The 23,196-nt window shown below is 38.5% G+C and overlaps 1 protein-coding gene across 1 annotated transcript; it reads left to right on the top strand.

Moving 5' to 3' along the window:
• The first annotated feature begins 956 nt into the window (after nucleotides 1-956).
• Nucleotides 957-21,918, top strand: LOC139323246 (interleukin-36 receptor antagonist protein-like). Its single transcript, XM_070952524.1, has 5 exons — nucleotides 957-984; nucleotides 13,396-13,561; nucleotides 16,328-16,501; nucleotides 18,747-18,880; nucleotides 21,561-21,918. Exons 2-5 carry the CDS (start codon nucleotides 13,468-13,470, stop codon nucleotides 21,813-21,815), a joined length of 657 nt encoding a protein of 218 aa, XP_070808625.1. The 5' UTR covers nucleotides 957-984; nucleotides 13,396-13,467; the 3' UTR covers nucleotides 21,816-21,918.
• Nucleotides 21,919-23,196: the final 1,278 nt, after the last annotated feature.

Raw genomic sequence — 23,196 nt, 5'->3', positions numbered from 1 at the left:
ATCAGGAGATCACTATTGGTAAAGACTAAAGGCTAAAGTTTAATACAACAGTGGACAAGAAGGGTGATATTTCAAATTATTTTTAGTGACTTTTTCCAATCCTAGGGGATAATATAAAGAACTTAATATTTATCTCCCTGGTTTTATTGAAGACTTATTATGGAAACAGTCAACTAACTAACCAAAGTCCAAAATAATATTTCTGGTATATATTGCAAGAAATTCTGAGTCCAGAACTATAGGGAGCAATCTCGCAATTAAAATACAGACAAGTATTCCAACATTGGAGACTAGATGATATTTTAAAATCTAATCCAAATAGTCTTGCTGGAAATCTCACTGTGCAAAAAAGAAGAAGAAGAAGAAAGAAACAACAACAAAACTCACAGAACCTCTTGATTGATTGTTTAGGGAAATAGCAATTACATCAAATGACTGGTGGGTTGAAACATGTCACTATAATCTGAGACCCACATCTCTTGTGGGAAAGGAATTATATAGTCCAGATGGATGATCCAAAGAGAAAGATCCCCAGTGCCGAAGGATCAATGCTTCTTATGATCAATAAAGGTCTTGTTACAGTATTTACATGTTATTAGTATTGTAGATGTAGTAATGGGTGCAAGCTGCAAGCTACCATATGATCTGAAAATTTATCAGGGTGGGCATAGAATAACTCAGGACCTAATGAACACCTTAAAACTAATATTTGCTTTATGGTTTATTTGATAGCTTATAAAAGTTTTATTGACATTTTTCCTCCAACAGCTTCTCATTCAAAACTCCACTTCCAAATAAAGATGCTTTTCTCTATTTTTGTTGACTCATCTATATTGTTATTGTTCTGCAGAGCAGTTGATGGCTGTGGTCCCCAATGACAACTTAGATTTTAAAAACCGACCCATCTTTATGGGACTCACTGGTAAAACCAAGGCCTTGAGCTGTCTGAAGTCAACTACTGGTGAGCCTCAGCTAGTGATATTGGTGAGTTTCATATTTTAATTCCTGAAGAATTGCATACTTATTCTCTCCTATTATAATTAACATTAACTATATATTGCATTAAAAATTACCGCAGTAGGGATACTGCCAAAGCATATATTAGGGGATTAACTATATACAAAGGTGGTATTTAGCCGGTTCGCACCGGTTCGGGAGAACTGTTAGTGGAAATTTGGTGTGGTTTGCTGGTCGCCGGTCCCTGCTTGCTGACCCTGCCCACCCAATGCTTGACCGCCCTGCCCAGCCACTACTTGCAGAATCTAGCCACATACTTCTGCTAACTGCTGCTGGCAAAGGTAAGGCCGAAGGGCATGGACTGGTGGGTGGGTGGGGGAGGGAGAGCTGGTGGAGGGGCGATACCAGCAGTGGGTGGACCAATGCATGCAGGGAGGGAGGGGAACGCGCGGGAGATTGAAGCACCAGAGCTCTTCCCGTGTGTTTCCCCGAGCCGGCCTCGCCTGCGAGGGAAGCACATGGGAGATCCTAGCTGCACTTTGGGCAGGAGAGGCAGGGAGAAAGGCCAATAGTGCTCACTAATAAACTGAGGCTCCTAAGCGGGGCTGAGCCTCTCCACTCACAACATCTTCACCTGAGGGCATTGCTGGGAGCCGTTTCCTGTGTCAGGAGGTCTGTGCTCTTCTAGCAGCGCTCAGCCTCCTCGATGCACGGAGGCAGGAGGCAGCAATTTCTTTTGCTGCCTGCGAGGTGCACCATGCTCATGAGTAAACGTGCTCACGAATAAACTTCAGATTAGAGGCAGCCAGCAGAAGGGGCGACAGAGGTGTGTTTGTGTCCCTCCGCAAGGACTTGGAGGCAGAACCACGACTCTGAGGAAAAGAGGAGGCGAAGCCCTGCTGTCATCCGGGAGGGGACCGTGGTGGGACATGTCACATGCTCCTGTCGCCCTCGCCACCACTACTTTTGCTCTTGGCTTCTCTGCACTCTTAAAGTCGATCTTGAAGACCTGGAAGTTGTTTCCTTAGATTGCCGCCAAACTCATCTTTGAGAGAGGTAGGCTAGCCCCTGAATACATGAGAAGTCTTGGGCAAAGCTCTTCCAAAGTTAGGCCAAGTCTTCTCCTTCTTGGCCTTGTGCGTGTGTGAGCAAACACGCACACCATGAGGTATGTGCACCGTGAGTGTGTGCGACTGTGCGTCTTTGCTTGTGATATGAGAAAGAGAGAGAAAAGAGAGGGGAGAAGAGAAAGAGAGACAAGAGACACACAGAGAGGGGGGATGGAAAGAGAGAGAGAGAGAGAGACAAGAGACAGAGAGAGGGGGGAAGAGAAAGACAAGACAGACAGACACACACACACACACAGAAAAAGATGAGGAGAGAGAGAGAGATGAGAAACAGAGAGGGAGAAAGAAAGAGAAAGATGAGAGAAAGGAGAGAAAAAGAGAAAGGAGATGACAGAGAGAGAGGGAGAAAGAGATGAGAGAGAGGGGGAGAGAGGGAGAAAAGAGAGACAGAGAGAGATACCTGTTTAAAAGAAAATTTAAAAATGGCTCTTTGAGTGTTTAAGGTTGCAGACTCCTGAGTTAGGCAAACACCATGGCTGTTAAGTGAACCTTGTGGTCTTAAGCAAACACTGTGGTTGTTAAACAAGTCAATTTTCCCAATGGGCATTTTTAAACGGAAACCAGAAGGAATTATTGGAAACTGGCAAAAACATAGAAAACCTCAGTCACGTGACTGTGTGGGATGTTGTAACTGGTCATAAATGTGTTTGTGTGTGTGCATGGCTGTCAAAACTCCAAAAACAAGTCAAGTAGTTCGGGGGAGGTCAGTCGTAAATTTGAACACTTGCTAAGCAACTGGTCATTAAGGAGGACCACCTGTATTTGGTTTGCCTTAAGGGTTCAGAGCTGTATGGAATCTGGTTTTCTATGATCCTTTGGGGGATTACAAAAGGTCTGGATGCAGGAATCCTCGTAGAGGGAACTAGGATCGTGACCACCTAGCCATGCCCACCCAGTCACATGGCCACTTAGCCACACCACCCACTCACATGACCACCAAGCCACACCACTGAGTCACATGACCAAGTCATGCCCATACAGTCACATGACCACCAAGCCATGTGCACCCAGTCACATGACCACCAAGCCACACCCCACCAAATAAAATATGAAAGCAATGTTAAATGAAAGAATAATAATGATAGAATTAACAGAGGCGATAAATAGATAACAGAACAATAAAGCACCAGGACCAGATGGATTACCTGCAGAAGTTTATAAATATTTACAGGATTCATTAAATTTGTCGATGTTAGAGATTTACAATGAAGTTCTGTTAGAAGCTAAGATACCAAATTTGTGTATAGAAGCAAATATAACATTAATTCTGAAAGATTCAGACTTAACACAGATAAAGAATTATAGGCCTATATCAGTACTAAATGCAGACTAAAAACTATTTGCATCAATAATAGTAGAAAGATTAAAAATATTCTTGAATGAATTTATTCACTCAGATCAAAATGGATTCCTACCCAAAAGACAAATTAAGAATAATGTAAGGTTTATTTTAGATACGCTGGAATATTATGAAGTACACTTTGAAAAACAAATGGCATTGATTTTCTTAGATGCACAGAAAACATTTGATAACGTAAATTGGCAATTTATGTTCCAACAATTAGAGTGTATGGACTGTGGCAAGAAGTTTGTAAACATGATTAAGACAATATACTCCATACAAATGGCAAAAGTGATAGTGTATGGGACTCGATGGCAAATTTTAATATATAAAAAAAGGCACAAAGCAAGGATGTCCGCTGTCCCAATTACTATTCATATTAACACTGGAAGTGTTAAATAGAGGCATTAGACAAGATCCAGAAATAAGAAGTCTGGAAATAAAAAGAGAAAAATACAAACTACAAGCATTGTAGTTGGTATTTGTACTAGAAGAACCATTGGAAATTGGCCCTAAGATAATGGGAAAAATAGAGGAATATGGAGAAGTGGCAGGATTGAGAATAAATAAAGACAAAACATAAATACTAGTTAAAAATCTTACAGATAAACAGAAAAATGACAAAGAAAACAGACCTTCAGGTAGTCAAGACAGTAAAATACTTGGGAATCTACTTAACAGCTAGATGTGCAACAATTAAAGAAGATAATTATACAAATTAATACAACAAATAAAAGTGAACTTGGAGAACTGGAAAAATCTGCAGTTGTCAATGGTAGGAAGAATAGCAACCATAAAAATGAATGTACTGCCAAAGCTATTGTTCTTGTTTCAAACAATTCCTGTAAAGGTAGAGAAAAGATATTTTGATGAACTAAACGCAATAATCTTGAAATAGTGAGAAAAAGACTGAAAATGTTGCAAGAATCAAAAAACAACAGGGGCTTTGGTCTGCCGGATTGGGAGCTCTACTATCAGGCCTTGGCACTAACTTGGGTGAAGGAATGGATAAATCTTAGAAATAGAAGATTGTTATTGCTGGAGGGACATGATTTCCAGCTGGGATGACATGCCTTTCTGTGATATGACAAAAATAAAATACATAGATACTTTCAAAGACATTATGTAAGGAACACTCTACATCTAGTATGGGAAAAAGTTAAAGCAAAAAATTATATGAAAATACCAGTCTGGAATTCAACAATGGAAGTACTGAAACGTCCAAATGTGGTAAACTTGGGAAAATGTATAACATATAAAGATATTTTAAATGAGAAAGGGAAACTTAAAAGTAAATAGGAATTGCAAAATCAAGGGGTGGTCCTCGCATCGTGGCCACACTTGCAAATACAATCCAGATATGAAAAAGATGTAAAGATAGATGGTTTCTATAAAGAGCCAACAATACTTGATCAATATTATTAGGTGTGGATGAAAAGTTAATAAAGAAAATGTATAGCTATTTATTAAGCCTTAAAATGGAACATGAACAAGTGAAAGAAACAATGATAACATGGGCAAATTTTTTTGGGGTATACTAGAGAATTAGATAAAAGGCAATACTTTGGGATAGAAACTATAAATTCACAATGGCAACTAAATACAAGAAAAACCTGTATAATATGTTCTACAGGTGGCACTTGCCAGTGGCAAGGCTAGCAAAGATTTTTAAAAACATATCCGCCAAATGTTGGAAATGCAACCAGATGCCAGGCTTGTACTACCATACTGTAGTGGACCTGCTCAAAGGCAAAAAATTTTTGGGATGAAAATACATACATGGCTAGAAAAAACATAGAGGCAACATATAGATTTAAAGCCAGAAATATTCTTGTTAGGTATTTTGTCAGAAAAATATAATAAAGGGAATGTATATTTAATATTGCATGTTTTGACGGCTGCGAGACATTTACACAACATTGGAAAAATGAGGAAATATAATTAAAAAAAAATATTAGATTGTGTGGAAATGAATAGGTTAACATTAAAGATAAAGGGTGATGTGGGTGCTTCATCACTGGAGGTTTTAAAAAAGAGCCTGGACAGCCACTTGTCTCAAATTGTATAGGGTCTCCTGCTTGAGCAGAGGGTTGGACTAGAAGACTTCCAGGTCCCTTCCAGCTCTATTCTATTCTGATTGATTTTCCAGAGAAAGCATAGATACTGTCATTGTCAAATCAATGCTCCCCACCCTTGTTTATGGTGATATACTTATCACAATAAAATGAAATTGTAGCTTTAGATGTCTTATGAAAAAATGGTTTGTGGTGAAGATATTTTTTTAATGAAGTGTTTCTGATTTGTTCAGTTTCTGTTATTGCTAGTTTACCTTGGCAAGATGATTAGCAATAAATTTCTTCTTAATATGGGAAAGAAATAATGTAGAAATAAATACAGTATAGCTTGTAAACCATGTAAACAGTAATGGCTAATCCTACTTGGGAGACTACATTTGGAAAATAAGCTACAATGGGAAATTTCCAGAATAGAATTTTAACTTGAACTTAAATTGAAGTAAGAATGACTCCCTTAAATATACTATATCACACAGCAAGGCAGAATTAAATATCTGGAATTAGGACTCAAATAGAAACTAACAACAATTACTAAAGCTTGATACCAAGTTCAAATATGTAAACTGTGCCCAGCAGTTGTAATACAAATGGAATTGTATTCATTGCTTTATCGATGAGCTGGGTGGCATATAAATTAAACAAACAAATAAGCAAAGACCTGCAAATAGAAGTAGACTGATTGTGGAAAAATAAAGCAAAGGCAGTACCAATAGTAATAGGTGCCTTGGGTGCAATCCCAAAACAACTAGTCTGAACACCATCGGAATTGACAAAATCACCATCAGTCAATTGCAAAAAGCAGTTCATCTTGGAACAATTTACATCCTGCGATGATACCTTTGACACCAATAAAGAACAACATCTGCCTATCCCATGTCCTTAGGAAAGACTCAGTAGGTGGACAAAAATGATAAATTCTCTTTCTTGAACAAACATGGATCAGCTATACTAGCTACAAAATCCATAGCAACTATCTCATTAACAATACATTTATTCCACTTGTAACCTGACTGCTTTAAGCCATAAAGACTTTTCTTCAGTCTCCAGCAATCAGTCTTCCCATCAGTATTCAAATCTAGTGGCTTCTTCATATAGATTGTATGTTATAATGGCGCATGCAGATATGCAGTTTCAACATCTATATGATTTATCCTGTATCTGTTCTTAACTGTCCACACTAATGCTGCTCGCAAAGTAGTCGCCCTCAGACTAGGTGCAAACACTTCAAAATAGTCCTTATCTGACTGAGCAAATCCTTGAGCAACTAATCTTGCCTTATGGGTAACAGTCCCATCTACACCAGTTTTTAGTTTATAAACCCACTTGCAATCAATTGCATGCTCACCTGGTGGTAGCCTAACGTTCTCATAAACATCTAATTCCTTCAATGATGTCAGCTCTTTGTCCATCGCTTTCTTCCAAGCTACCTGATCCTTTTCAGGATACAGTTTAATTTAATTAAAGTTGGAAGGCTCTATGTTCACCTGACATACCACACTTGCTTGATACCTATCAGGTGGACGTTTCTCTCTAGTTGAATGTCTAGGCAGCTCAGGACTTGCTATAGGTATTTCCTCTTCTACCTCCCCTATAACCTCTTCCTCCTTTACAGTAACAGGTTCTTCCTCAACTATTTCATTATCAGGGATATCAGCAAACACTTGAGTATCCACAACAACGCTATCATTTACCTTGTCAGATTCCTGCTCAAGCTTACTCCAACCAACATGCTCCAGGAACTTGGCACTAGCACTGCAGTACATACTAGTGGTACCTGGCGCCCAAAATCTATATGACCTGTGGTTGGAGTCATAACTAACAAAAAACAGCTTCTTTGCTCTATGTTGCCTCTTTCGCCTCAATTGCGAAGGAATATGAACCCATGATGGGGCTTCAAATGTGTGCAAATAACTTAATTCTGGTCTTCTACCATGCCAAAGTGTGAATGGTAATTCACCAGTTGTTGAAGTTATTCAACATATGGTTATGTAACCAAGATATGGTTAGCACACATTATTGCCTCACCCCAAAGTGTTTCAGGCAAACCAAAATCAGATAACATGATTCAAGCCATAGCCTACAACGTTTGACCTCTGCGTTCAATATATGCATTCTGTTGCGGTCTATAAGGGGCAGAAAGCTTGTGTTCAATGCCAGCTTTCTGTAACATAGTTACAAACCTATTATTGGTAAACTCAGTACCATTGTCAGTTACCAGGCAAAGAACCTTGCGTTTCTTTTTCCTCTCAGCAAACCTCAGCCAGTTTGAAAAATGCTGGAATGTTTCTGCTTTGGTTTTCATAAGGTAACAGAAACCATAACGAGAAAAATGGTCTATTATACTCACTATATAACAGGCTCCTCCTAAACTAGGTTTTTTAGGATCAATGATATCTGCAAACACTACCTCTAAAGGTTCATTGGTTGTAAACCCATTAACTCTGTTTGCAGGAGTTACCTTATTCTTTTCTTGGTTACAAGCATTGCAGTTTAAATATTTTTTACAAGGTTTTAATTTTATCCCGTCAGATAATTCCACAGTTTTCTTTAACATCTTAAAGTTTACATGTCCCAAACGCCTATGAAGCAAGTGAATGCATTCATCATGTGGCTTCGTGTTATCGTAAACTGAGTTAGCATTAGCCATGATTAATGGATCATCATTCAGAACAAACAAATCATTCTCTAACTTTGCAGTAACACTTGTACCATCTTTTTCAATCAGACATTTATCTCCCCTAAATGTTACTACAAACCCAGCTTTTAACACTGCTTTCACAGATAGCAGGTTAAATTGTAGTTTAGGTGCATACAACATAGGTAAATGCTCATTTATACATGAACAATATGCAGTACCTTCTCCAGATACTTTCATTTTCCATCTATTTGCTAATGATACATGTTGTTTACTCTTAGTCATTTTAACAAACCTCTCTTTACTATTAGTTATTGATTGTGATGCTCCACTGTCAACTACCCACAAATCATAGTTTACAGTTGTAGTTGAGCGGGATATAGCTAAACTAACATCCTTTTTAGCTCTCTGTTGACTACCAGTATTCAGTTTCTTGCCCTTTTTACAGAATCTTGCTATAGCCCCACAACAAAAATATTTTCTAACAATATAGGCAGCTGAAGACAGGTTTTCTTCCTGTGGTTGTCTCTTTCTCAGTTGGTCTTTATCTTGCCTTCTTCTGGACTCTTCTAACAATCTTCCAGTTATGCCAGTCAATGTCAGTTCATCTCTGGCCAGGACTTCCAGTGAAGACACATAATCATCATAACTTTCATCCAAAGAGGAAAGAATGATATAAACCTGATGAAGCTCTGAGAAAATCAGCTCCTTTTCATGTAGCTCTTGTAAAGTTCCTTTCATAAACTCCAAATGAGCTAATATATCTCTACCTTTCAGAAGACAAGCTCTAAATAGTTTACGTGTAAGGTGTATGTATGCACCCACACTATCACGAACATAAATCCTCTTCAAAGTGTCCCAACACTTGGCAGCAGACTCCTCACCACGAATATGGACTAGCTGCTGGTCACTTAGTGTCAGTCCGATTATACAAAGAGCCCTTTCATTATCCCAGTTAAATTTGGCTATTTTCTTTGCATCTTCATCGTCTGCTGAATTCCAAGAAGTTATATCTGGTGGATCATGAACTACAGCCCATAGTCCTTCCTTACTCAGAAGTTCATAGGCTGCACTTCATAGACCAGGAAAAGTAGTTTGTTCCATCCAACCGAGTTATCAGAGATATGCTGGTTGACTGTTCTTGTGCCATCTTCATTTGGACAATAAACCACAAAAACAGCTGTCTGAATATGGTACTGTGTATTCACACTAACTCTCAGTATCCTGGGCCCATAACCAATGTTAAGGAATTCGCAGAGCAACCCTTGAGTAGCAAGGGTGTGCACATGAAAAGTGGTTGAGAGTAGGTACGATAAACACAGCCAACACACAGATACACTGAGTTGTGTTTACTTTCAGGAAATAGTAAGACACAGTCCAATAAACAGTCCAGGTCATACACGCATAAAGCAGTAGATAGTAAAACAATAGTCCAGGGATAAGCCAATAACAAGGTCTTCTTACCAGTTGTTGTAGTCATACACAATAAACAGTTGCAAACAGTAGCAAACACAGCAAAGAGCAGTAAAGAGCAATAAAGATCAGCAAAGAGAAACAAAGAGAAACAAATGATGTTTCAAGCTCCCTCTTAAGGACATTGGCTACAGAGCTAACCAATCAGGACACAGTATGATGCAATACAGCAATACAGCAGTCTTAAAGCTATATTGAGGTTTATATATTGCCAACCCAACAAGTTAGGTAATATCATTTCCTAACAAATATTTTTAACAATTAATGTATGGATTAAAACAGAAGTAGCTAATCCTGCAGCTCTCCTAACCAAGCCTTGTATTTGTTTCAGGAAAACAACATCATGGATTTTTACAGCGACACTAAGGAATTCAAGAATTTTTCTTTCTATGTTTTCACTAGAGGCAGTAAATCAACTTGCTGCTTTGAATCTGCAGCATTCCCTGGTTGGTTCTTAAGTACCTCAATTCACCCAAACATGCCGGTTGGTCTTTGTAAGCTAGGAGGTCCTGAGATCATTTTATTTCATTTTGAAAAAGTTGCTTCCACTCCAAAGTAAAATTTTGAAGCAAAACGAATAAAGAGGAAGGCAGTAGTGCAGGCCTAGGTTGCCAGTGTATTTTGTATGTAGTAGAATGAAGCTTTAGTCATGATAAAATAAGCAATAGTAATGATTTGATTAAAAATGAAATATCTAGTTGTGAGTAAAGTCAGAATTGCCCTCTTAGTGTTGTTTTATTTCTGGCGTGGAAGGAGCATGGAAGACGTAACCTGGCAGTGCTGATGGAAGAGGTGAAGCTAAAGTTGATTTCTTGTCTGTAACGCAACCTGGATGTGTTTAGTTTTGATTCAATAAGAACAGAAACAAAAATAAAAACTGAAATAAAAACCAGCATTTTGTTGCCATTTCAGCATTTTGTTGCCAAGTTTCAATAATGTCACTTGAAGGAAACTTCAAGATCTATCCTTAGATCTTCTTTTAGATTCAGGTAGGTGTAAGAAGCAGAAGGCTGCATGGAGGCTGTTCTTCTCACAGTTTAATTGGCACCTGGTAGGAAAAATATTTTGAGCAAGACAATAAGATATATTATACCCTTGAATACCTTTGTCACGATAAAGGGCCTGACTGATATTTTTCTATCTTGGAGAACAAGAAAATGGAGAAATCCTTCAATTTTATAATTTGTCTCTCCCAAATGAGCTAATTCTTTTCATACAATAATCTTAAAGCAAACTTGCTACCAGCCAAGTGAGATTACGAGCAGAGATGGTCTCCAAGAAAGGTGGCTGACCCGTTTTCTCTCTCAAAACACTTTTGTCATGCACAGAGAGATATAAAATAGACTTAGCTGTCTATGTCAGAAAGCACACAATTTGTGAAATCTGACCATTGTAAAACCTGTTTCTCCACAATTAGGAATCCACATAGTTTAAACGCATACACACACACACAAACACTTGAAATGCTTCTAATGAGAATTCATCTCCAAAACGATAAGGGGGAAATACAACTAAGCATTCTTTAATGCTTTCAGATGAGGAAATTCTTGCAAAACAAACTTTTTGCATTGTCTAAATCATTCCTTAAAGAAGAAAAAGCTTAACACCAAACCGTTTATGGAACCATTTCCCATTCACTTAGAAGACACACCCACCAGTGTCATTGAGTGGCTATAAATGGTGTAAAATCTCAGAGGTGGACACAGAGAAGGATTCTTCAGCCAAAGAAAAATTGTTAGACCAGGACAGGTACAATCTTCTTAATTATATTTTTGGACATTCTTTCCATGTCTGTTTCCAGGGCTAAGAAATTCCATAGTGCTAAATTCTTTCTTGGTCAATTTTGCCATCTATTATTGTGGTCATCTGAGGACCGGATTAGAATATGAATTAATTTTCTGGAGTTTTTAATAACTTGGTTCCTATGACTTTTGCGAGTTGCTATTCTCTTTTTTAAAAATCATCACTCTGCTGCTTGATTTTAATCAGTTTGGTCTTGAGGTGCTATTGCTGAATTTGCTATTAAACCTTTTCTGTGTGTAGGTTTCTCTGTCTCTCTGTGTCCTTTGCAGAGAAAACTAATCAATTTATTAAGCAGATTTGATAAAACCTGTTGCCATGATATGCTACAGGACTATTTGTTATTTCATTCTGTAAATAAATTTCACTTTTCCAACTTTTCATTAGAAAATAGAATCTTGAATGGGTGATGGCAAGATTTGGAGGAAATGGACTAAACCCTTTTTGCAATATAAATTCTTACACTCTCCCAAATAATAATAAATTTGTACACTCTCCCAAAGTCACCAGCCTAAGGTAGGACTTGAACTCACAGTCTCACAGTTTCTAGCCTGGTACCTTCAGCACCAGACCAAACTGGCTTTGGAAATGATATGGAAATTTTTATACAGCTCCCAAATGGTAGAAGAAGGAGAAGGAGGAGGAAGGAGAAGGGAAAGGAGAAAGAAGGAAGAAGGAGGAGGAGGAAGAGGAGGAGGAGGAGGAGAAGACCTTGATTGCATCTAGACTTGAAAGAGTTAAATATTTTCTCTCCCTCTGAACAAAATAAGAATGCAATCTCAGATGTTTTATCTTTTCAAGAATTGAGTAATGCATCTTTGCTCTACTTTTTACCATTTGCTTTCTTAGCTAGTTTCTGGTCTTCAATTCCTTTTTAGAACAAGCCTATCTTGATATAGGGTGTTCTGATTTTTGTTCAAATTATAAAAACTGCGCATCTCTCTATGTTGCTGAACTTTATCTTACTTTGAAGCAGGAAAAATCCAGAAGCAACATTAAAAGCTGTGGAAGAGATTTATCATGTTTAAATAACTAAATTCCAAAATGTCTTCCTGCCCCCCCTGCCTTTGGTTGGTGATTCCACCCCACCAACCCATGATACTGACTCAATCATTCTGCATTGTTGCTTCACCTAACAGTGGCTCTTGAATCCACCTTCAAAGTCTTCCCTATTGAAGAACATAAGAGAGATACTGCTATAGGTAATTTCAGTGTGTGAGAAGTAGGGAATAGAGCATCCAAATTCTTCCCAACAAACCTCCCTAACAAATGAATCAAATAGAATAATCAAACCAAATAAGATTCTTTGAGAGAAATACATTTGTTAAACAATACGTTTGTTTTGGAAAGGAGCTGCATTAGGAAGAAACATGAGATGAGATGGGGATGAATCTGTGGAGATTATAGAGTAATCTACAATAAACTAGATAATAGAAGATTTAGAAGTACTATAATATGAACGATAAGGATAGAAAAAAATATGAGTTTAAGAGATTCAGGAAGAGTAAAGTTGATGTGAAAGAAGCCAAGGATTTTCATGACACTGAGCAGCAGAGATTATATGGGAAGTGGGAAAAAATTCATGATACACAAGTGTAAAAAAAAAAAAAATTAGTGTCCGGAAACACCAACAGATCTCTTTCCAGCAGAAGAAATATTTCCATTTTATGTCCTAAAGGTGCTTTTTTGAAGAGACAACTGGACTTGAGAGTCCAGAGTTTTTCCTTGAAGATGTTTCCCTTCTCATCCAAGAAGCTCCAGAACAGAAGCTTCTTGGATGAGAAGCGATATGTCTTCAAAGAAAAACGAAGAAAATCCAGTTGCCTTTTGAAAAAACCTTTGGGATAACCATGTCCCGGATGATTGAAAATCCCCATAGACATTTCCATTTGGTGAGTATTCAGAATGTGCTGAGTGGTATCTCTATTCTCTGTCTCTCTGGAATCACACTTTATGATGCCAACTCCCTTTAACACATTCTCTTAGGACAGGAATATCAAGGGTGGAAAAATTCTCCAAGAACCCAAAGCAACAACCAACCTGGAGTAACTGGAACAAATGGTAGAAATGGAGATCCAGAAGAATAAATGCCATAAGAAGAGCTGGGATGAGGAAATGAAGGAATTATTCCAACAGTTGAGACAACAGCAGGGTAAAAATTACTTAATATTTTTCTGTTTGTTTTTTTTCGAAAGATATTCCCAATTTAATAATGTAAAATATATTTATCATAAAATACATATGGAATTATGATCCATAAACTAAAAACTAAAAGAGAATGAATTTATGAATCTAAAATCTATATGTCACCATAGGATTAAGAGAGTTGATGTACTGATGTTGAGCTTTAACAAATTAGAATGATCATACAATGTTTTTCCCTGATAGTCTCAGAATTGAATATATCAGATGTAATAATAGGAAAGATGGAACAGACATTTTTTTCTTCTGATCAATCATGTCTCATTCTCAGAGACTGACTGGACAAGTCTCTGAAGTTTTATAGGCAAGGTTTTTCAGAAATGGTTTACCATTGCCTTCTTCTTAGAGCTGAGAGAGTGTGGTTGCCTCAAGATCACCCAGCTGGCTTTGTGCCTAAGGCAAGGACTAGAATTTACAGTTTCCCAGTTTCCAGACTGATGTTTTAGTTGATAGCACAAACTTTAAAAAATCCCCAGTAAATCAGTGGTAAATATGCACCTAGCTGAACTTGGCTGATCTGGAAATACTAAGTAGGATTAGACCCAATTAGTATTTGGATGGTGTTAAGGATATTCTCTGCTCTGCCCATAACATCGGGAACCACCAGGAAACAGTAGTGCTGTTAGCTAGACTGGTAAATCCAAAGCCAGCTTGGTCTAGTGCTGAAGGCACTAGGCTAGAAACTATGAGACTGTATGTTCTAGTCCCACCTTAGGCTGGTGACTTTGGACCAGTCACACTCTCAGCCCACCTCACCTCACAGGGTTGTTATTGTTGAAATAGAAAGAAAAAAAAAGAATTAGGAATGTCTATTTGTGTATGTGTGTGTGTGTGTGTGTGTCTATAAAAAGATGAGATCAATCAATCAATTGAAATTTCAGCAGTTGCAGATTTTGAGAAATATTAAAAAGGCAGAATTAAATATTTTCCCTGGAAAAGAAATAAAAGTCCTAAGGGCAACAGAAACTCAGAGCTCCAGCTCCCTGTCCCCAGCAGATATTTGGTGCCCATTAAGAAAGACTGGTCCAGCCTATCTACAAGACAAAAGACCTCTAGCTCCAGGGTGATGGGGTTAAGACATGACCCTCCAGGACATAATAGGATTAACCCATCTAGCAGCAAAGCTCACCACATGGCACAATCTCCTAAACACATTGCATCAGCCAAGCAACCAAACCTGGGAACTCTGTGTAGCCCCATGGGAGTCTGACAGCAGCCAATAGAATACATGTTCTTGCACAGGAACAAGAAGCTCAAGTTCAAAGCCCAAGGAAATATATACACTCCCCACTCAACTCCATGTGGTCAGCTACCCAGGACCATCAATGTGGTTCTGCTTCATCATTAAACCATCTTTCCAATCAGCCTTCATGTTTCCAGTGTCTTCCTCCCGGCTTGGAACTGAACCAGATGGATATGTCTTCCAACAATTCCATACCGTTGCTAAGAAAACTACAAGAATATGCCCTTAAATCACCAGGAATCAAGCTTGACTCACCAAGGTTTTATTTGTATGCATTTTATTAAGTAAAACAGTTGCTTTTACCCTATAGGACAGGCAATGAGAGAAGTGACCTCCTACTGTGGCTGCTAGAAAAACCAGTTTTGCAAGCTGGGTCAATTTAATTGAAACAAAACAAATTCAATAGCAGTAGAGCTCAGGAACAGTTTGGCCTTGCCAAGTTCCCTACCAAGGGCAGGCCAGGAAATTGTGGGAAGCAAGAAGCAGAAGAAAGAAGCAGAAGAAGAGGATGAAAGTGTGTGTGTAAGAGAGAGAGAGGGAGGGAGGGAGGGAGGGAGGGGAGAGAGAGAGAGAGAGAGAGAGAGAGAGAGAGAGGGAGAGAGGGAGAGAGAGAGAGAGATCCAAAGCAAATGGACCCCAAATAAGAGTCAACTTTAACAGCAAAGTTGGGGACAGTTTCAACTTTCAGGATCAGATTTAGAATTAGAAATCTTTCAGGTGCCACATCGATACCAATGGTAGACATAGCTCTTCCATTCCCATTTTTCATCTAAACTATACAATCTATACTATACTTTTTATTTATTTGCATCCCACTTTATTATTTTTACAAATAACTCAAAGTGGCAAACATATTCAACATATTTTCCTCCTCCTATTATCTGCATAACAACATCACTGTAAGAGGAGATGAGTTTTGGGTTGGCCCAAAATCACCCAGCCAACTTTCATGCCTAAGGCAGGACTAGAACTCATGGTCTCTAGTTTCTAGGCTGGTGCCTTAACCACTATCCAAGTGTTAGCAAGAAGTAAAAATAAATATTGCAATATCACTACCCGATTAAGTTATGTCATATACACATGAGTTCTATATTATATGGTGTGGAATCCAGTATTCCTTTGGCTCTTGATCTTCTCTTGAAAGGAAGGTGGGTTTTTTTGTCCCGAAATAAGAAGAAATCTTACGTAGAATTTCTGGAGGAGGTTTGAATGAACAAAATAAATTCATACATAATGCACACATAAATATGATAAACAGATTATTCATCATGTCAAACAGTGATGTCCAGGACCTATTGACCTTTTCCTTGCATCATTGAGCTGCATCCTCCAAATTAAATGGGGCAGTTGAGAAATGATACATCTGCTGAACAGAATGCTGAACCAAACTATGGTAACTGACCCTACTTTTCCTTTGCTTGCACGGTTTAAGCAGAATGAATCTGTGTAAACTTATGTGTATCTTTTCCACAGCATATTCTCCAGATCTGAAAATGTCACATCTGAAACCCTCTAAACCATCTTATGTGCTTGAGCCTCAAAGATTAAGGGAACCCCGCTTGTTCCGAATTTGGGATATTAGCCAGAAATTCCTCTTTATGGTTAACAGCATGCTGATAGCAAACCCCCTGGATTTCAATTCACCAGGTACAAAACCTTGATAGATAGATTTATATTATCTTCTCCCAGTATGATTGATGGAATATTTATGGGCTTTTTGTTAGTTCTCAAGATTTGCTGGGAGACAGCGCAAAACAACTATTGTGAGGAGGAGGAGGAGGAAGAGGAGGAGGATTTATTTTGATCCCTTAGCAAGAGGGATCAACTCTGACAGTGAGAACAATCAACCAATGGAACAGTTTGCCTTCAGAAGTTATGGGAGCTTCATCATTGGAGGCTTTCAAGAAGAGACTGGACTGCCATTTGTCAGAAATTGTGTATGGTCTCCTGCTTGGGCAGTGGGTTGGACTAGATGACCTACAAACTCCCTTCCAATTCTGTTAATCTAATCTAAGAGCTAGCAAGTTGTTTACAGTTAGATAAGCCAAGTCTGGATTCTCCTGCCCTCTGTTGCTTCTTTTTGCTGATAATCAGAAGGGAAGGAATAAAGCCATGGCTTTAAAATTAAATTGTAGAAAGAATTATACCGAACATTATGCATCTTAAATGTTCTCTAATTGCTCATTTATGAACTCTTTACTATTAATTTAACATGCATGTACACTGGTCTATTTCAACAGACCCTACCTACCCTTATTTGTAATTAAGATAAGGTCTAAAACATTCTCTTTCTCTTTCTTTCCCTCTCCCTCTCATTGGAAAATATAATTTTCATCTCTCCCACCAGCACTCATCTCCTTATCATGTCTTCTCTGCTTCTGAGAGTTTTGTCCCATTCTCCTCTCAATAGCGTATCACTACTCAGTCCAATTCAGAACCTTCAGCCAACATTTCCTCCTTCCTAAAAATCTTCTAATGCTGTCATAGCTTTGGTTGCCAGCCATTACACCTCCAATAAAGGAAAATATTTGTAACTCAGGGTTGAATTGTGGGGTCCCTGGTGCTCTCTGAGCTTGGCTATTCTCCTGCAGATGTTTCATTACCCAAACTAGGTAGTGTTATCAGTGCTCACTACACCTCCACCTTGCCTTCTAAAAGCCTCACCTTCTTTCCATGAGTCCCTTTTTAAAGACTGTACCTGTGCCAGCTCAGCAGCATTCTTGTCCTTCTCCTATGAGGAAATCTTCCAGTGGAAATGAATATTGCTCCTGGTTTCAGTTTCTGCTTCTCATTTAATGTCTGTTTGGGTTTCTGGGAAGCTGCATGATGGGATAGTAACAAGCATGGCAAGGCATCATTGATCAGAGGACACATTTTAAAATTGTGGATAATGGAAGTGTCAAGGGTTAGGATCTTTTGTGTAGGTACTGCTGTACCATCTTATTACAGGTTGTCCTTAACTTATGACCGCAATGGAGCAAAAAAATTCTGTTGCTAAGTGAGACATATGTCAAGTGAATTTTGCCCCTTTTTATGATCTTTCTTACCACAGTTTTTAATTGAACCACTTATTCAGTCAGTAACCCAGTTCTTAAGTGAATCTTGCTACCCCATTGACTTTGCTTGTTGGGTCACAAAAGGTGATCACATGACCCTGGAACACTGCAACCATCATAAATATGAGTCAGTTACCAAGGCTCTGAATTTTCATCATGTGACCAGAGGATGCTGCAATGGTCATGTGAAAACAGAAATCACTTTTTTCAGTGCCATTGTAACTTTGAACTGTCACTAAATTAATTGTTGTAAGTCAAGGACTACCCATACTGAGAATGAAACTAGCTATATGCTCAATTCATCTACCACCTGCAATTCTAAAGAGGTCTCAGATATGTTCCTATTGGATGCTAAAGAGTTTACAGGTAGTCCTTGATTTACAACAGTCTATTTAGTGACCAAAGTTATATTGACACTGAAAAAAGAGATTTATGATGTTTTTCACACTTCCCCATGGCCATATGATCATAATTCAGATACTTGGCAACTGGCTCATATTTATGACAGTTTTAGTGTCCTGGGGCCTTTTGCAACTTTCTGACAAGCAAAGTCAATGGGGCATACAGATTCACCTAACAACTGTGTTACTAATTTAATAACAGCAATGATTCACTTAACAACTGTGGCACAGAGGGGTCGTAAAATGGGGGAAAACTCACTTAACAAATATATCACTTAGCCACAGAAATTTTGGGGTCAATTATGGTTGTAAGCTGAGTACTATATTATTGTTCTATAATTAGCTATACGTCAGTGGATTTTTCATCCAATTTTCTGAACCAGCAGAAGAAGTATGTGACTTTAATCTTGGCTTTTGTCTACCATTCTTTACCAGAAGTGTGGATGGCTGTGCTCCCCAATAATGCCTTAGATCCAAGAAAGCAACCCATCTTTATGGGCCTCAACGATGGATTGCATACTCTGTCTTGCACATTGTCTAGCGAGGGTCAACCTCAAATACACTTAGTGGTGAGTTGTAATCCTAACTTGGCATTTTCTCTTCTGTACAATGGCAGCATTTATGCAACACACACAACTTGCATATTATATTAACTTGTTTTTAAGGTTTTCCAAATATAATGAGCCATGCACCTAGCAATAGCACTTAGACTTATATACCGTTTCATAGAGCTTTACAGCCCTCTTTAAGCAGTGTACAAAGTCAGCATATTGCCTCCAACAATCTAGGTCCTCATTTTACTGACCTTGGAAGGATAGAAGGCTGAGTCAACCTTGGGTCAATCAGAATTGAACTGCTGGCAGTTGACAGAATTAGTCTGAAATATTGCATTCTACTCACTGAGCCACCACAGCTCTTATCAATTGTGCTGCGCTCACTTGGCATATTAAGTCCTCCCCCTCCCAAACACAATAACAAAATCTAACCTTAAACCAACAAAATCTAATTTCCTCTAAAACTTGCATAAAAACAACCGCTAGAGTCTTCACCTAAATGAAGTTGCTAAGTGGAAATGCTGAATTCCAAGACATGGAGAAGATTGCAACCCTGAGAGATTCTTAGGAACATTTTTCTCCCCTTTCATAACATTGATTGCTACATTTTGAAATTGGATAAACTTTTGCTCTTCTAAAGCTTGCCAGGTGGGGAGAAAGCTTTTCTTTGTTTTTAATTTTTGAAAAAATATGCTTATAGAATGGTTCATTGAGGTTTGAGGGCTACTGTGAAGTCTTAAATGTGGATTTGGCTTTCTTTAAATTAAAAAGACCCAGAAGAAGCAGAGAGCATAAACTCTTGTGATGCATTATGGCTGGTCTCCTAAGCAAAGTGGAAGATATCTGATTACATGGTAACCACATTATGTTCTTTATATTGTCCTTCCATGCTTTCAATTTGTTTTGTTTTTAACAGAATCCACTTACAGCATTAAGCTGTCCAACATTGAAACACAAAACCTGGTTTAAGGGCTACTAGGTCGCTAATTACACGTTCCTTATGTTTGAAAGTGAAATTTCAATTACTACTGTAGCGATATTTGTTATGAACAGTTCCTGAATCCATCTGCTTCTCATTTTTTTTTTTAATTTGATTTATATGCCGCCCTTCTCCGAAGACTCAGCAATGTGCTCAGCAATTTTGAGAGATTACAGTTGTTAGTTCTCCCAAAGGTGCTGTTTTTCAAAATGCAACTAGTCTATTTTTCTTTGGAGATGTTTCCCTTCTCATTTAATCTCCATTGGTGAAGAACTGGTTTCTGAAAGGCCATTCACCAGCTAACTTATTTTGTTCTCGAGGTCAAAAATCTGTGATAATCTTGGGTAGTTGCTGTCTAGTAGTATTTTCAGATGATGCTTGCTCTGGTTCTTTATTTTAGTTCCTTCCTCTTTGCCTGATTCTTTGTGACACATGGTTCCCCCTTGCTGTGAGGCTGGATCTAGCCACCCTTCTAATCATTCATAAGCTTTAGTTTAGCTTCTCACTAGAACATCATGAGAAAGGCGGGGCTAGATGAATCAAAAGTTGGAGTTAAGATTGTCGGGAGAAATATCAACAACCTCAGATATGCAGATGATACCACTCTAATGGCAGAAAGTGAAGAGGAACTAAAGAGCCTCTTGATGCGGGTGAAGAAGGAGAGTGCAAAAGGTGGCTTGAAACTTCGCATTAAGAAAACTAAGATCATGGCATCTGTCCCTCTCAATTCCTGACAAATAGATGGGGAAGAAATGGAGGTAGTGACAGATTTTATTTTCCTGGGCTCCAAGATCACTGCAGATGGGGACTGCAGCCAAGAAATTAAAAGACGCTTACTCCTGGGGAGGAAAGCTATGGGAAATCTAGATAGCTTACTAAAAAGCAGAGACATCACCCTGTCAACAAAAGTCAAGGTTATGGTTTTCCCAGTTGCAATGTATGGCTGTGAAAGCTGGACCATAAGAAAGATTGAGCACCAAAGAATTGAGGCCTTTGAACTATGGTGCTGGAGAAGACTCCTGCGAGTCCCTTGGACTGCAAGGTGATCCAACTGGTCAGTCCTAGAGGAGATCAACCCTGACTGCTCTTTAGAGGGCCAGATCCTGAAGATGAAACTCAAATACTTTGGCCACCTAATGAGAAGGAAGGACTCACTGGAGAAGAGCCTAATGCTGGGAAAGATTGAGGGCAAAAGAAGAACGGGACAACAGAGAATTAGGTGGCTGGATGGAGTCACTGAAGCAGTAGGCGTGAGCTTAAATGGACTCCAGAGGATAGTAGAGGACAGGAAGGCCTGGAGGAATGTTGTCCATGGGGTCGCGATGGGTCGCACACGACTTTGCAACTAACAACAACAACAAAAGAACATGGTAGGAAATGAGAAAGAAAACACTATGCTGAATCCGCCAGCTTTGCTTGGACTTTTATCATCCCAAGAGGAACGAGGAGGAAGTTGGACACATTGAGAGGCAAAGGATTGCTTTCAGGCTTTTGTCCCCAGGACCTCAAACCCTGTAGTCAATTGCAGCCAATCTATTGTTGCAATATTACTTCTGAGGGATCTTGCACTGATGATGTTAGCTAGTTTGAGCCATGAAACATCTGCAAGAAAACAATCCAGCTCAGAGAGCAGCGAGAACCCTTAATTTCAACCCTGAGCTACAAATATTCTCCTTTATAAATATTGTTTTTAACACTTTTTTCATGTTTTCTTAGGAGAGAAACCTTATGGAGCTATACAATCAAAACCAGAAGTTTTTGGATTTCAGTTTTTACAGCAAGATGGATGGCAGCTCAGAAACCTGCTCTTTCGAATCTGCCCAGTTCCCTGGTTGGTTCATAAGTACTTCTTCTGAACCCAATAAACCTATCAATCTCGGTCAAAAAGGAGGAACAGACATTACCCTTTTTTATTTTGAAACAAGTGAGAGGAAGGAAAAAGCGGAACTTGTCATCACTAGAATTATTTAAGGGGAATGCCTATTTCAGGTTTTATGGGAAATGTAAGTTTGTTAGTAAGTAAAAGTTTCAGTTTTATACAGTTGAGGCTGTTTTTAGCAGATTGAGCAATTTTTTTTGGAATTTCTCAGGTCATAAGACACTTAAGCAATGCCCGCTTTTTCATTTATCATCATTATTCTTTGCTAAACAATAAAAATAGAATAATATCCTATGGTTATGTTTATTATTTGTTAAGAAACCCCCTTGGACCCCAACAATAGACCTTTTTGTATGTGTATGCGTGTGTGTGTATGAAAGTAAGAACGAATGGAAGAAGAAAGGAAAGAGGAAGTTGCAATAATGGCATATACAGGTAGTCCTCAACTTACAACCACAATTGAATCCAACATTTCTGTTGTTAAGGAAACCTTTGTTAAGTGAATTTTCCCCAATTTTATGATCTTTCTTGCCAAACTTGTTAAGTGAATCACTGCAGTTGTTAAATTAGTGTCACAGTTATTAAGTGAATCTGGCTTCCTTGTCGACTTTCCTTGTTAGAAGGTTGCAAAAGGTGATCACATGACCCCCATTGCAACCATCAGAAATATGAACAAACTGTCAAGTATTCAAATTTTGATCACATGACCACGGGGATGCCACAATGGTTGTAAGTGTGAAAAATTGTCACTTTTTTCAGTGCCATTGTAACTTTCAATGGTCACTTAATGAACTGCTGTAAATTGACGACTATCTTTATACATTTTCTCCCTATTTTTCCACTTTGTATTTTCTCAAACATTTAAAGTTTCAGTCCTCAAAAAAATAAATCCAAGGTGAATCGCTCCAAATCCATTCTGTCTACCTTTCCTTCTTTGCTCCTTAGTAGACATTCTGGATTTTGAAGTCCTGAGCTAAAAGGAATTCCTCTAGAGAAAAAGAACACCTCCAGTGTCTTATGTTCAGAAGGAAAAAAACCCCTGTGATTGTATTTTGCCTCAACCAAGAGGTGAATAGTTGAGTGTGTTTTTGCATTTAAATGAATGCTGAGTTTTGGAAAAACAGCTTTGGCAGAGTCAGCAGTTATTTCCCCCCTAAATTTTGGCCACATAATAGGTTGGGCAATATCTCCAGCAGCTTTTTGGTCATATTGAAAGCATTGGTGGGCAGGATAGGAGAAGAAAAAAAGCAGTTGATTTTTCATTGAACCAACCAATGATATATTTGCTTGAAAACATGAGGCCCAATCAATTCTAATCAAAACACAAGTATTAGTCATATTATATTTGGGCATGTAAATCACATCCACTGGTTATAAAATGTAACACCAGGCCCAGAGGACATCACAGAAAAAGAGGTATCCATCAAGGCTCACAAAGTGTCCACATTTGCACAGGTATTCATTTCTCATTTC

Source organism: Pituophis catenifer, unplaced genomic scaffold (assembly GCF_029215685.1).
Source record: "Pituophis catenifer annectens isolate HBS135680 unplaced genomic scaffold, rPitCat1.0.hap2 SCAF_12, whole genome shotgun sequence".
NCBI lineage: Eukaryota > Metazoa > Chordata > Lepidosauria > Squamata > Colubridae > Pituophis > Pituophis catenifer.
This window is presented reverse-complemented; position numbering and strand designations above follow the sequence as displayed.

Coding starts and splice junctions, on each gene's coding strand:
- LOC139323246 (XM_070952524.1), top strand. CDS start 13,468: ATGGTAGAAATGGAGATCCAGAAGAATAAATGCCATAAGAAGAGCTGG. Junction 13,562..16,327: donor ACAGTTGAGACAACAGCAGG/GTAAAAATTACT, acceptor TCTTTTCCACAG/CATATTCTCCAGATCTGAAA. Junction 16,502..18,746: donor CCTGGATTTCAATTCACCAG/GTACAAAACCTT, acceptor ATTCTTTACCAG/AAGTGTGGATGGCTGTGCTC.